Below are 15,233 nucleotides of genomic sequence, written 5' to 3'. Positions count from 1 at the left end.
TAGACATGCCCTGGGGCTTTGTCTTAAGATTCCTTTAGTACAGTGGTTCTCAACCATTTTTGTACCAGGACCCATTTGTAAACACTGATGACCAGTCCCGACCCAGTGTCCCTTACTCCTGACCTGCTGCCCTCTGCTCCCAGTCCTCAGCCCTCTAGTGTGTGGGGCAGGGAGTGGGTGCATAAGGAAGTGAGGATGGGGAAGTGGGGAGCCCAAGCAGCGCCACCGTTTCCCATGTTTTTCTCCTTTAAAGGAGAATCCATTTAAAAGTTTGTTGATCCGTTTTTAAAGTTTATTTGCGACCTTTCATATATTCCTGTGACCCACTTTTGGGTTGCGACCCATGGGTTGAAAAACACTGCTTTAGTGCTGACCCTATTTTACTTTTCAGTTCTTTGCACTGAAAATGTGACAGTTTTCAGATGGATATACATTATACTTGAAATCAGAGTATCTGGGCACATCTACACAAGATGCTTAATGCGTAGTAGACTAATTCTAGTGCATATTAGCATGTCAGGGTAAAATCTGTGCTAATGTGCACTTGAATTAGTCTACTGTGCATTAAGCGTCATGAAAAGACCGTGTGCCATTATTACTGCACATTAGCACCAGCTACTATGCATTTATGCAGTACCTCATATTAGAGGTACTAAACTTAATGCACAGTAGCAATGGCACATTAATGCACGTTTAGACATGCCCTGTTTGTAAGTCCATGTGAAAATCAGCATAAATTATGCACCAATAACTTGAAAACACAATTCTAAAATGACATAATAGCAACCATCAGAGCCCTGCAGTAGTAAAGGCACATGGAACATGTCTTCTATTCATACAGCTGCCAAATATGAAGTTGTTGATAGAAGAAATGTTGGGGTGAACTTTACCTTTAAGATGTCACACTGTGGGAATGCTACTGCTTTTCATAGTTTTTCCATTTTATTTCAATATTTTCATATCTTTAAAAGCGGAAAGAACATTTTAAACTTTCCAAAGTGACTCTGGATATTCACAGCTCAAAAGACTGAATCCGGACAGACGTTGTGAGCAAGTCTTTTCTTTTTAGGGGTTTATTCTCCTCACAGAAGTGCTTAGGGCACTGCGATAGAATGACCTTCCTTCTAACCAATGTGGACTATATATAGTCTTTCTCTGGAAAAAAGGGCTACTGAAGAGTAAGACAAAGCACACTGTCTTTTCTTCAGGGGCTGGAGACAGTTCTTATAGCCTTGCTGACTTGAGGGTAGTGGATCAAGCTTGTATTGTGTCCAACATTTAAAAGCATTGTGGTACCACTCACCAATTGCACTAGCCATCTCACATACTATTCAAGGGTTAAAAACTTTGTTTAGAGGCTGAAAAGCATCTTTAAACATTTCCAAGTAAAAATGAACTTGTCCTAGGAACTGCAAGGGATTTACCATGGCTATCTTACAGTTTGTTCCTTTCAAGAATACCAATATATGATTTTAAATACAGGACTATATTTGCAAGCATTTACTCTAGCTTCAAAATGCTACAGAATGACTTAGTTTGTCTGCTGGATCCTGCATACTTTTCAGCTGAATTCATAATAAAACTGTTATTACTTCTAAACAAGCAGAATTATTTTGGGCTCTGGGATTCTGTTACTTATTTTGGGTGGACATTGGTGGATGGATAAAAACTCCGATTAATCGAATTCTCTTGTCACTGCCTTGAGTTACAATTGTAATAAATTGAAAAAGCAGCAGCACAGCTTTACAATTTGCAAAATGCAAAAAATAGCTAAGTCAGAAATTTAGCTAGCTAGTAATTTTTCTGGCATACACTGTTTTACCCTTTAAATATGGGTGAAACCCAGATTAGTCATATAAGCACCTAAATGGGATTTACCTCAAATTTAGCTCATTTTTTAAAATCCAGCAGCCACAACACCTTTTGGGCACCTAAATTCTTTAGACAATTTACATGTTGTGATGTGAAGATGCCTCTGTGTGTAAATTTAGGCTTCTTTATACAGTATAGTTAAAAGTTGTAAGACCCAGGAATGCTGATGGATCTTACAGTATTCCTGGATCTTACAGCTGCACCTCCAGATATGTAATATATCTCATTCAATGCACCAAATGCCCTGATGGAAAATATGTACGAGAGACCAAACAACAACTGTGCACCAGAATGAATGCATACTGGAAATCTATCAAAGACAAGAATACCCAATTACCTGTGGGGGCACATTTCTCACAAGAAAACCACTCTCTCTCCAATCTCTTAGTTCTAATCCTAAAAAGTAATTTACAAAATGCCTTTCACAGACAAGCCTACAAACTTCACTTCATCAACCTACTGGATACAAAAAATCATGCTCTTAATATAGACACTGGATTTATGATGCATTATAAACACCCGACTAACACCCGACTCCCCAGGTACCTCTCCAATATTTACCAGCTACATTCATTCCCCCCTCCACCTCCCCACAATCTGTCTCTCACCCACTGACTCCTCAATTTACCTCTTCACTGACTGCCTATCTTGCATGCATACCAGCCCAGCCTCTGGCTTCTTTACTATTTATTTCATACACGAAGAGCACAGACCAACTGCAGATGCTTCGTCAGCCCGATGAAGGGTATTTGTACCCAAAGGCTTGCAAAGAAAAATTTTTACAACTATTTGAATAGGTTAATAAAAGATACCACATTTACCTAAAGAACCTTGTCTGCCTTTCCTTTCTGTGAAACTTGTACAAACCTGTTTTTACTGACCTCCCACAACATTATCACAATCACCTCATTGTTTGCCCAAATTCAATTCCCAAGCTGACTTTCTTAAGCAATGGCCCTCTTTCATAGAACCACCTGGCAGGGGAAACACCATGTATCAGGACATGTGAAAGCAGTTTTCCTTGAGCATTCCTGGAGATAACTGTTCTTCTGGTGTGCTTTAGTACCCACTGAAAGGGGCAACGTGTAGGGGGTGCACAGGGGTGCACATGCACCCCCTGAGAATGCTGGTGTACCCCGTCAGGCTGTGCTTCCTGTTTAGCTGGCGTGCAGGAGTGCAGGTGGGAACACCAGTTCCCCCCCGTGAGTGCTGGTCGGGGAGTGGGGCCACCAGCAAATGTGACTGTGTGCTGCTTCCAGAAGTGGGACTTCTGGAAGCGGCATGGCCGCTTTTATGGTGAGTGAGCTCAGCCACGGGGAACACCCCTCCAGCCCCGCGTTGGCTAGTGGAATCAGCTGCTGGGGGACCGCCCCCCAGGTGCTGACTGGTGTTGGGGGGGGCACAAGAGGCACTAGACACCTATGCCCATTGAGGTCTTGGGGCTTAAAACCCATTTTATGGAAATGGGAGGTTCCTTCCTAGTTTGCTCCTGCAGTCATATGGCTGAGGGCAGGTGAAACTTGGGAGCATCTGAACCCTAAACCTCTGGGCTTGGGCCTGCATGTAGGATGTCTGCCAGTTGTCGGGCCACTTATGGTTCTGGACTGACTCTCGGATTTGGACTTGATTTGGCCGATTTGGCTTGGAACACAAAACATTTCTTCTAAAAACCCCCCCAAACCTTCATGTCACTGAGTCTTTTCAAGAGTCTTCAACAAACCCCAGACACTCTGATCTTCCACTCAGATACCTTCACGGGTTCTCCTGTATCAACTTATCCTTCTAAGATGGCTTTCGTACAGAATCCAACAACTTTTGAGGTAATTTTCAGCACCTACCCATCTGCCACAACTGCGAAGTTTCATGCTCGTCCCCATCCTAAGCACACCAATGCTTGGGGCAGCACATATAGACCTTAATTAGAGCATTATGATTGGTCAGACAATATCTGCTTATATGTAAAGTATTTAATGAGTCAATATAAAATAATTTGCATATACATAAAACACATGGTGTTGCAAAGACTTGGCTGCCATAACTACATCTTGAGGACGATCATTTACATACACCATATTGATGTTGATTTGTACATGGCTTGTTAGAACAGCTCAGATGTGATTGCAGAGAAGTAAAAGATTAATTGAAATAGATTCTCTCCCCACAGAAAGGGTTAAGAGTCTTTGCAGACTCCCCACTACAAAAATCTATGGATAAGTTTCTCAGTTCTGTTCCATCCCCTTTATGCTTGATAAGAGTCTGCATTGGCATGAAGGGATCTAACAGCCCTGAGTCTGGCCAGATACTACAGAGCAGGAATCAAGTAGGACACCCGAATGGCTGCCTTCTAAAGATCCCTCAGAAGTTCTAGTGTAGAAGGCAAGCTGGGACAGGCAGCCATAATTCTGACAGGCCTTAAAACCAGCATTAGTTACCAGCTCCAGCTATAATAACTATGTAATGTACCATTTATAATTCTGTCTGTATCTTGAGATACACTTGCATAACGTTTTGAACTTCTCTGGGTAAGCTAAAAAAACAGAATTAATAAAAGTAATTGATATACAAGTCGAATGAAGGTGGGTTCCTGTGGATATTCTGAGAGGTGTAAAAACCTAAATAAAGAGACAAAGCTAAAATGCATGACAACATATTATATTCAAAATATTTTTGGTTTTGCTTGTGTGTCATTCAAAAGCTGGTAGCTTATCGTAATTTTGTTAAGAATGTACTTTATTTAAAGATCATTCATGTAGGCACTCCTTAGCAAATTTTGACAATGTATTACTAAATAATTAATGCTATAGCAATAATTCCACTATAGTTCTAGAGAAGATGTATTACTACTAGTCATTACCTGGCACTGTTTTTGGTACATTTTTAGTTCCTGCTGGAGTTTCAGATTTTCCTCTTCTAGTTTATTTCTGTTTATGGCTATTTCATTCACAGTAAACTTTAATTTTTCAATAATGAACTCATCCTTCTCAGCTCTTGGCTGGCTGGAGGTAATTGTGTCATCCTTTTTGTGCTTCTTACTGCTGATTTGGAATTGATAATTCTGCGTCTGTTTCTACATAATAAAATCATTTCAGTGAAATTTCATAATTATTTTAATCCCTATTTTAATCTACTTCATTATTTACAATCAATAGGCATCTTTCCATTGACTTCAATGGGAATTGGATAAAGTGTCACAGAGACCCTGGCACACTTTTGACAATTTACTTGCTATTTTTTCAAAGGACAAGGATTGTGTCATTTTTGTCTTCTTTGTACTGCCTCAGGTACTTGGCCTTTAGTAGGAAAATGTAAAAGAGATTCTGAAAATTTAAGCATGAAGGGTTTCCTGAAGTATTTTCTCACAATGTAAATAAATACTAAGGTGATTATATCATCATAGGGTTGGAAAGTATCTCAGAGGTCACCTAGTTCAACCCTCTGTACAGATGCAGAACTTCCTCTTTTTAAACCATACTTTGATGTGCTGGCTACAGAAAAATAAACACTAAGTGGAAAATATTAGAAAAACAAGCATACTATAGCATCATAGAATCATAGAGAAGTAGGGCTGGAAGGGACCTTTAGAGGTGATCTAGTCCAACGTCCCCAACCTGAGGCAGGATCATCCCTATCCAAGCCATCCTATATGAATCCACTGTCTAACCTTTTAGGAAAATGACACAGTAAACCCTGACACAGCCACAAGATATAAACTCTAATCTGCCACCGGTAAAGCAGACAGACCATGGTGGCCAATTTCCTGCTGCTGCAAAGGTTGTTAAAATAGCAATTGCTTGAGAGATCCGAGGAAGAGAGCCATGGCCCCTGCTACAGGCAAAAGCAAAATCCTCCACAGTTCGCACTAACCTGACCATAGGGTAAAATTCTAAAGATGGCAATCAGTCTAACCCTGGATGGAGGGGCAAGAGCCTCTAGCTGTAGCCAGCAACCTTTGGGTTTAAGTCTCAACAGGAGCATAGGCACACTGTAGTCAAAATCACCAGCTTTGGCTGCAGCCAACACCCAGTGCTTCTGGGGAAGGCTTAAGAAAACCCCAAAACCCTTGGCATGTAGCAGCAGGAGGCATAGGTGCCAACTTTTATTTTTGCTGGGGAGGGCCTAAGATGACACACATGTGGAAAGTTTTACACACTTCAGATGACAGCCCTCTTCCCAAGGGGGACCAGGGCCCTCAGGTCCCCACGTACTTGGCACCTCTGGCAGGAGGGGAAAAAAATTCCCTCCTGGTCCCATGTGACAACCAGTAAAGCCCAGAAGCATGGGAAATACCCATAGTAGAACATAAGCATAGTTACTCCTACATCACCTCTGACCAATGCCTATCCAATCTCTTCTTGTGGAACCTCCATCGTTGGAGGTGTTCAAGTTCCCTGGGCAGCCCATTTCAGTCTCACTTATAACAGTGAAAAGGTTTTTCCTAATATCTAATCAAAACCTACTTTGCTGCAACTTCAAGCCATTGATCCACATGCTACTCTCTGCAGCAAGGGAGGAAAGGTGTTTTCCCTCTTTTTTATGCCAGCCTTTCAGATATTTGAAGACTGCTATCATGTCCCTTTATAAGCACCACAAGCTAAAAATGCCTATTTCCTTCAGTCTCTCTTCATATGACTTGTCTTTCAAGCCCTTTATTGTTTTTGTCACCTGCCTCTGGACCCTCTACAACTTCTCCACCATCCTTATTAAAATGCAGAGCTCAAAACTACACACAGGACACGTCTACATGTGAAATACATTTGACACAATACATTCTGGCGGCACAGTTCATGCCAGAGTTTATTGCTTCTGGGCACAGCGTTATGGAGTGGATGGCTGGGGCATGAGGGTGTTACATTGCGGGGCTAGCCAGCAGGCAGCCTTGCACTGTAGCACCTTAATGCCCCAGGCAGCCCTGGTCACTGTCTACACGTGTTGCAGCACAGTAAATAACTCCACTGTAGAACAGTACTTGTGTTGGATAATACTATCCTATGGCAGACTGAATTAGTTTATTCCAGCCTAACAGCACTGCTTGTGTAGACAGTGAGGCTTTGTTGAGGAACTAATTAGGCAACTCCACAGTAAGCATCTCATGTAGATGCACCCACAGTATTCAAGATCAGGCCTAACCAGTGCTGAGTAAAGGGGCACTATCACCTACCTTTCACCTAATGAATTATCCCAAAACCACATTTGTTTTTTGTATAGCTGTATCACATTACAGACTCACATTAAGCCTGTGATCTATCAAGACTCCCACATATTTCTCTGTAGTGTTGCCATCCAGTCAGATGTCACCCATTTTGTATTAGTGATTATTCTTCCCAAGGTGTAGCACCCTGCATTTGTCAGTACCAGACTTCATCCTCTTAGCTCCAGCCCAGCTTTCTAATCTGGCAAGATTCTTCTGAATTGTACTCCCATCCTCTACTGTGTTCACAACCCTTCTTAGCTTCATGTTTTCTGAAAACTTGCTCAAGAAGCTATCTATGTCAGCATCCACACAGATTCACAAGTTTAGGGCTGGAAGGGACCTAGTGAGATCATTGGGACCAGCCCCACCTGCTCTGGGCAGGAAAGACTGCTGGGGTCAAATAACCCCAATGAGGTGTCCATTCAGTCTCCTTTTGAACATCTCCAGGATAGGTGCCTGCATCACCCCCACTGGGAGTCTATTCCAGAGTCTGGTCGCAGGAACCGTGAAGAAGTTTTTTCTTATATTCAGTCTGAAACCTTCTAGGAGTTTATGACCATTGCTCTTGGTTTTCCCCTGAGGCACTTTGGTGAATAGTTATTTACTGTGCCCCTGATGCTCTTCCCTGACATATTTGTAAGCTGCCACCAAATCTCCCCAGTCTTCTCTTTTCTAGGCTGAAAAGTCCCATGTCTGCCAGCCTTTTTTCATACAGCTTGCTCTTCAGGCCTCTAATCATATGAGTGGCTCTTCGTTGGACTCTATCAAGCTTCTCCACATCCTTCTTGAAGTTTGGCACCCAGAACTGGACACAGTACTCCAGCTGAGGCCTCACCAGTGGTGAGCTGAGTGGGAGAATAACTTCCTTAGTATTGCTTGAGATGCACTGGTTGATGCATGCCAGTATATTGTTTGCTCTGCTAAATGTAGCATCACATTGGTGGCTCATATTCATTCTGTGGTCAATTACGACCCCTCAGGCCCTTTTTGGATGTGGTGCTAGCTAGTGTAGCATCACTGAGCCTGTAAGTTTGTTGCAGATTTTTCCTCCCCAGACAGAGCACTTTACACTTTTGTGTTGAACTGCATCTGGTTCTGATCCGCCCATCTAACTAATTTGTCTAGGTCTACCTGGATCATCAGCCTACCCTGAGGCATGGCTGCACTTCCCCACAGCCTAGTGCAGAGGTTCCCAGTCCCTGGGCTGCAGCCTGGTGCCAGGCAGCAAAGTGTTGGCTGCCAGTCTGCAGGAGGGCTGGTTGCTGGACCAGAAGAGACTGTGGACTGGCAAACCGCAGACTGGAAGTGACCAGCATAATGTGGACGATGAGCTTTAGTTAAAGCACCGCCACTGCCATTTTTCATTATGGGGATGCTGACGTGTGTGATGCTCTGGGCATAGGACCAGCAGGGCCTGGGCCCAAGAGCCTCTGGATACATAGGTTTTGCCCTGGATGTCTGGGAGCTTTTTTTTTTTTTTTTAATATATATATTTTTATTTTTAAGGAAAATTTTTCATGTTCCAAGCCAAATCAATTCCAAATCCATGAGTCATTCAAGAGCCATAAGTGGCCCTACTATCAGCAAACATCCTCCACCCCACTTGGGGCTTCAGTTGCTTCAAATAATTTGGTGGGCATCCTATGTGCAGGCCCAAGCCCAGAAGTTTGGGGTTCAGGTATCCCCAGGTTTTGCTTGTCCTCAGCCATATGGCTGCAGGAGTAATCTAGGGAAGAGTCTCCCAGTTCTATAAAGTAGGTGTAAAGCCAAGACCTTCCCAGTGGAAGATGAAAGCTGGAGAATAACTATATACTACCTCTGCCCAGGTACTAACCCATGCCAGAACAGTGGTCACTCCCTGCCAATAGAAAAACCACTGTGGTGATCATGGTTTTCCCCTGCCAGAGAGCCCCCCCAAATGTTTGGGTTCAGTGTTGTCAGGTATATGGTAGCTATTCTTCAATTTTGACCCAATTCTCATTCACTCACTGGCCAGTTAGGGTCAGCAATATTAAGAAAACAAGAGGGCTTATTTACATATTGTAAATATACAAATAAATATACAAATAAATACTGTTATTTACTTACATTGCTCACTATAACCCATCAGTCAGTGAGTGAGACCTGAGCCTCACACCTCCACAGCAGCATCACCAAGACGGAAAAAGGTCCTTTCCCCTGCTAGAGTCCTAAGCTCTGAAAAGTCTTGATCTAGGTCTGGTCACTTAAACTAGAACAATTATTGGAACTGTTTTAATTAAAGTGGTGTGCCCCCTCCCACTCCCAGAGCATGTCTACAGGCACTCTGGGAGACTGGCATGGGGAACTGAGTCACTATGTTGGGCTCCATGCACTAGCAGTTGTGTAATTGGGATCTGAGAAATTTTGTGCTGAATTCCTAAAAATTTCATGTCCTGACATGCATTTGGCATGGCAAACATGATTTTTGGGTTTGGGCATAAAATTTCTTAGGTTCCAGTTGTAACCTTATATTAACATCTGCCAAGAATCTAGATGACAGGAAAGGTCAGTATTTTAGATAGGTTCAAGTTAGTGATTTTTTGGGGGGTAATTTTGTAACATAACTGGATAATGAATTTAATGGCTTAGTCCACCAAGGCTGTCCACCTTTTAAGCAGCCAGGGGGCTGCCTGCCATGCAGGCTATGTGGACCTTCCCACCAGGGGTAGGGCAGGGACAGGGAGCAGAAGCTGGAGGAGGGAGAAGGTAGGTGAGAAAAGGGAGGAGGGCACTCAGAGACCCCAGCTGGAGCAGTAGCAGATGCATTGTAGGGAGCAGTGCACAACTGGTAATCCACTGACTATGAATTAACCATGGCCACCAGTCGCATGGCCCTGGTTTAGAGTACAGATAATACATAGCTGTGGTGTTATCCGTCAGGATGTGGACAGATTTGGAAATAAAAATAAATCGGTCTTGCAAGCCATTGCAGTAAACTAAGTGGAACTTCTTCTCTTGTAACATTCATCAAACTTGAACACTAGTGTTACCAGGCTGTCTTGCACAGAGACAACTGTAAATATTACTGAAGAACCTCAGGGGGGCAGAATATTCCCTTTGTCACAACTGCAAATAGTCTTGAATGTGCTGAGGCACTGTGGCAGATGTCTTGACTACCAAAATAGGAAGGTACATATTATGCAGCCAGTCCTGCAGAGACCTCCCACAGTCTAGCAAATGGAATTATTTGGTGCATTAAATTGTAAACCCCAGAGTGATGGGGAAAGGTGGGAGAACTTGAATGCTTAGCAATAAATAATTATATTAACATGATAGGTATCTCTGAAACATGATGGACTCTACATTAGCTGTTATCACACAGGTAAGTGATTTGGAAGTCAATGCAGACAGTTTGCTAAAAACATCAGTTCAGTGCTCAGCAGCCATAAAAAAAGCAAACAAAATGTTATGGATTATTAAGGGAACTGTAAACAAAAGTATTATCATCATGCTTCTTTATAAATCCATGGTATGTCCACACCTTGAATACTGAGCCCAGTTCTGGTCCCCACACATCAAAAATGATATACAAGAACTAGAGGATGTCCAGAGAAAGGCAACAAGGATGATTAGTGGCGTGAGGGGCTTTCATATGAGGAGAAACTAAAGAGGCTAGGCCTATTCAGTTTAGAAAAGAGATGCTCAGGGGGAGGGAGCAGGATAAGGGTTTAAAAAATACTAAATGGTGAAGAGATAGTAAATAACGATTTATTATTTACTCTCTCACAGTACTAGGTCTAGGGGTCACAAAATGAAATTAGTAGGTAGTATGTTTAAAACTAACAAATGGAAGTTATTTTTTCCACACAGCATGTAATTAAAGTGTGGAACTCATTGCTACCAGATGTTGTGGAAGCTGACAGTTTAGCCAGATTCAGAAAGGGACTGGACAAATTCTTGGAGGAATGGGACATCAGCAGCTTTTGAACATGGGAGTTATAGATACAGCCTCTGAATTTTAGTGTCCTAAATGCTAGAGGCTGCAAGGGAGAGAGGAACAGTGGAAAAAAAATCCTGGTTATCCCCAGTTCACTTTCCCATTCGACATCCATTCTTGGCCATTCTTATGTTCTTAACATCCATAAAAGGATTGCCAGACTGATATCTCATCCTATCAGTAATATTCTATCTGTTGTCTCCTGAATGGCATGGAACCCGTCTTCAGGCAAGAAAGGTTTCATCATTGGATAGTCTGACCCAGTGATTTTCAAACTGTGGTTCTGCAGTAAGTCATCAGGGGTTCTGCAAAGAGATTGAAGGTAATGATGGAGTAAGCCAAGAGGTGTGCACTGCCATTGTCAGGCCGGGTTGATTGGGGCCATGGAAAGGAGTAGGGGTTTCATGGCAGATGAAGTAATAGGGAAGGGTTCCATCGCTAGGAAGTTTGAAAACCACTGGTCAGTCAGGACTCCAAGGAAACTATCATAGGAACATTGGAAATTAGTGCTTGAAGGGACCTCATAAGGTCATTAAGTTCAGCCCCCAGCTCAAGGCAGCATCACTCACACAGGCGACTGATAGGGGGGGCACGTGCCATGCTGAGATTGGCTCCCAACTTGGCACCGCTCAGGACAGGGCAGTTTTTTTGCTGCGTGGGCCGCTGCTGTGTGGGGTGGAGGGGGAGGGCACTAAGCTGCAGCATAGGAGTGGATAAGGGGCTTTTTGCCTGCCCCCAGGTCTGGCCACAAATTGTGCGGCCCCCAGACTCAGGAGGCAACAGTCACCCCGATCATTCTTCACTAACCCATCTCAGCCGAGTGTCTGTCTAACCTGCTCTTGAAAGTTTCCAAGGAAGGAGATTTTACTTCTCAGTAGCCTGTTCCAATGCCTGACCACTTTCATAGTCAGAAAGCTCCTCCTAATCTCCTGCCTAAATTGCCCCTACTGCAGCTTAAGGCCATTGCTCCTAGTCCTGTCTGCTACAGCCACAAAGAAAAGCCTGTGTCCATCCTCTTTATAATCACCCTTCAGTTATTTGAAGACTGTTATCAAATCCCCTCAGTCTTCTCTTCTCTAAGCTAAATAACCCTAGTTCTTTCAGCCTTTCTTCATAGATCTCATCTTCCAGGCCCCTCATAAATTTTTGTTGCCCTGTGCTGGACTCTTTCCAAACTGTCCACATCCTTCCTGAATTAGGGGGCCCAAAACTGCACACACTACTCCAGGTGAGGCCTCATCAGTGCTGAATAAAGCAAAAGAATCATTTCACGGGGCAGGGAGGGGGGCTCTGTGCAGTGATCCCCAGCCCAGCTCGGCTCAACTGGGGTGCAAGGAGCAGCGGTAATGCAGCTGCAGCTGCTGGGGGTGGCCTGGCCCCAACTTGCAGCTGCCAAGCCCAGGGCTAAGTGAGGCCAGTTCAGGCTGGGGAGTGCTGCACAGAGCCCGATACCCCCCAGCACTGAACAGAGCCCCCTAGTCAGAGGGGACCAGCAGGTACTGGGGAAGTCCCTGTTCCCATGAGCACTACCAGGAGTGACCAGGAATAACGGTCACAAGCTGGCAGAAGGTAGATTCAGGCGAGATATCAGGAGGCGCTACTTCACGGTCAGGGCGGCTAGGGTCTGGAACCAACTTCCAAGCGAAGTGGTGCTGGCTTCTACCCTGGGGGTCTTTAAGAGGAGGCTAGATGTACACCTTGCTGGGGTCATTTGACCCCAGTACTCTTTGCTGCCATGGCAGGGAGTCGGACTCAATGATCTGCTCAGGTCCCTTCTGACCCTAGAAACTATGAAACCCACCCTGCGGTGGTGGAGGACAGGGGAGGAGGGGGATGAGCCCCGTCCCCAGGACTTTGGGCGGGGGGGAGGAGCAGGGGGAAGACTTCCCCTCTGGGGACCAGGCACAGCAACCTTGGCACAGCAGCAGACAGTGAGGGGAGGAGGAGCAGGAGTCCCCCTCTAGCACTGAACAGAGTCCACCCCCCCACCCTGGGGGGGAAGGAGGGGAAAGAATCCCCTTCAGCACAGAACAGAGTCCCAGCATGGCCCTGTTAAGGTGACGGTGGCAGGGAGAAGGGCTAATTACTCCCTCTGTTCCTTCTGCCCTGCAGCCAGGGTCTGCCAGACCCAGGGGCCACCGCTGCAGCCCTTTCACCTCTTATCCCTGGCAAACAGGCAGGCCCTGGTTGCAGTGGGGAAGGAGGAAAGAATTAAGCCCATCCCTACCCACTTTGCCTTAATGGGGCCATGCTGGCTGTGCTGTTTTTGCTAGTGCCAGTCCCTGCTCAGGCTAGAAAGCAGAGGGGTGGGGTCAGCCCTGCTGGGCTGGAGCAGAGTTAAGCCCAGAGAGCATGTTGGGATGTTGGACAACTTTGGTTTAAGTTAACCAGGAAGAAGTCTGGGACAGACATTGCATAAACCAGTTTGAGTCAGATCAGTTAAGTCTGATACTACATTCAACCAGGTTTATCTCAAACCGGTTTCGGCCATTTTGAAACTGGTTTACGTGCACCAAATGTCTGTTCTGTTACAGGGTTAAAGCAGTATCTAATCACTTAGACTGGTTTATGTGTAATGTCTGTCTCTAGCCCATTAGGCAAGCACAGATGATGATGGTGGTGTTTAGAAGGACCTGGAAGGTGGTTTGGGCCACTTCCACTTTTATAACCCCAGGAGAAAGAATGAGTAGACCTGATCAGCATTGCTTTCTAAAAGATTCGGAACTTGCCTTGTAGGAAAGCTTTTATCCAAGAATGGAGATCACTATGGGTAATTACTGAATGGAAATATTATTCTGTTGGCACGTCTACATGTGCATTAATGTGCCATAATTATGCCACATTAAGTTTTGTACCTGTAGTAATAGGTATTAACTTGATGCACTGTAATCTATGCTACTGCACAGTAGCACCAATGCATGTCTTTTGTGTAAAGCTAATGCACAGTAGACTAGTTCTACTGTGCATTAGTGCATTAGCATGGCTCTTGCTGTAACACGCTAATGTGCAGTAAATTAGTGTACTGTGCTTTTAGAGTCTTGTTTAGACATACTCTATGCTACTTTATAGATTTTCTTGCAGGAAGATATCATCTTAATGAATTGGATATTAATAAATAGTACATAAGAAAATGCAGCCTAGACAAGACCTGAAAAAGATCATTTATAAAATATTCTAATATAATAAGAGCCTTAGCACTTCCGTCTGTCTGTCCATAACACTCTGGGCCAACTGCGCATGTGTGGCCCGGACCCTTAGGACAGACAACAGACAGACAGACAGACAGGCGGATGTGGAGGTAGGCACCGAGGGGGGCAGGGCCGGGCTGTGCTCCCTGCTGCAGGGACTGGCCATGCAGGGGTGTGGCTTGCAGAGGGCGTGGCTTGATGCTGTAGGGGAGTGCGCTGCCATGGGGTGCCATGAGGGGTGGGGAGGGGGGTGCATGCAGTGCCCACTGAATGCACCACATGGTCGCAGGGCGGGGCATCGCCCCCTGGTTCACTCCCTGTGCAGCACCCTGTGGCCATGCCCCCCCCGCACTGGGAGCTCCAAAACACGGCAGAGGCATGGTGCATGGCAATAGGGTGCTGTGTGGGGAATGGGTGTCAGGGTGCGCCCTGCCCTGAGCCACGTGCTGCAGCTGGTGGGTGCTGTCTGCTTCCCTCAGGGCTGCCTACGGCTGCACACCCACCCCCTGCACCATGCCCCCTTCATGGCCTGCAGCTGGCAGGTGCACCCTGCACGGGGGGGCATGGCGTGCAGCCGCAGTGTGCTATGCAGGGAGTGGGTGGGGGCACACCCTGCCTCACATGCTACAGGCAGTGGGCACTGCCTGTGCCTCACATGTCCCTTTCCCATGTGCCCTGCAGCCGGCAGGTGCTCCCAGTGTGTGCATGGGGGGGAAACGTGGTGCGTGGCTGCAGGGTGCCATGAGGGGAGTGGGCAGGGGGGTGCAGGAAGGGGGGCACAGGCAGCACCCGCTGAATGCAGCACATTGCCATGGGATAGGGCATGTCCCCCATGCATGCGCCACACCCCTCCGTGCACTGGGAGCACCATCTGGCTCCAGCCAGATGCAGTGTGTGTGTGTGGGTGTGTGTGTGTGTATGTGTGTCTGTGTGTGGCGTGTGGCTGGGTGGTTGCATGTGGTATGTGGCTGGGTTGGTGGGTGGTGTGGCGGGGGCATGTGGCTGGGTGGGTCGATGGATATGT

The 15,233-nt window shown here is 45.5% G+C and overlaps 1 protein-coding gene across 3 annotated transcripts in view; it reads right to left on the bottom strand.

Annotated features, from left to right (window-relative positions):
* The window catches only part of DEUP1 (deuterosome assembly protein 1), a 132,217-nt gene that overhangs the window by 59,353 nt on the left and 57,631 nt on the right, over positions 1 to 15,233 (bottom strand). For 2 of the 3 annotated variants that reach the window (XM_019524597.1, XM_019524598.1), the window contains one exon: positions 4,727 to 4,939. The exons of the other annotated variant lie outside the window; for it this stretch is intronic. In XM_019524597.1, coding sequence (XP_019380142.1) covers positions 4,727 to 4,939 — 213 coding nt within the window. The remainder of the gene's footprint in view (positions 1 to 4,726; positions 4,940 to 15,233) is intronic. 3 annotated transcript variants of the gene reach the window in all.

This window comes from Gavialis gangeticus, unplaced genomic scaffold (genome assembly GCF_001723915.1).
Source record: "Gavialis gangeticus isolate Ggan-Ray unplaced genomic scaffold, GavGan_comp1, whole genome shotgun sequence".
In the NCBI taxonomy this organism is placed as follows: Eukaryota; Metazoa; Chordata; order Crocodylia; family Gavialidae; genus Gavialis; species Gavialis gangeticus.
This window is presented reverse-complemented; position numbering and strand designations above follow the sequence as displayed.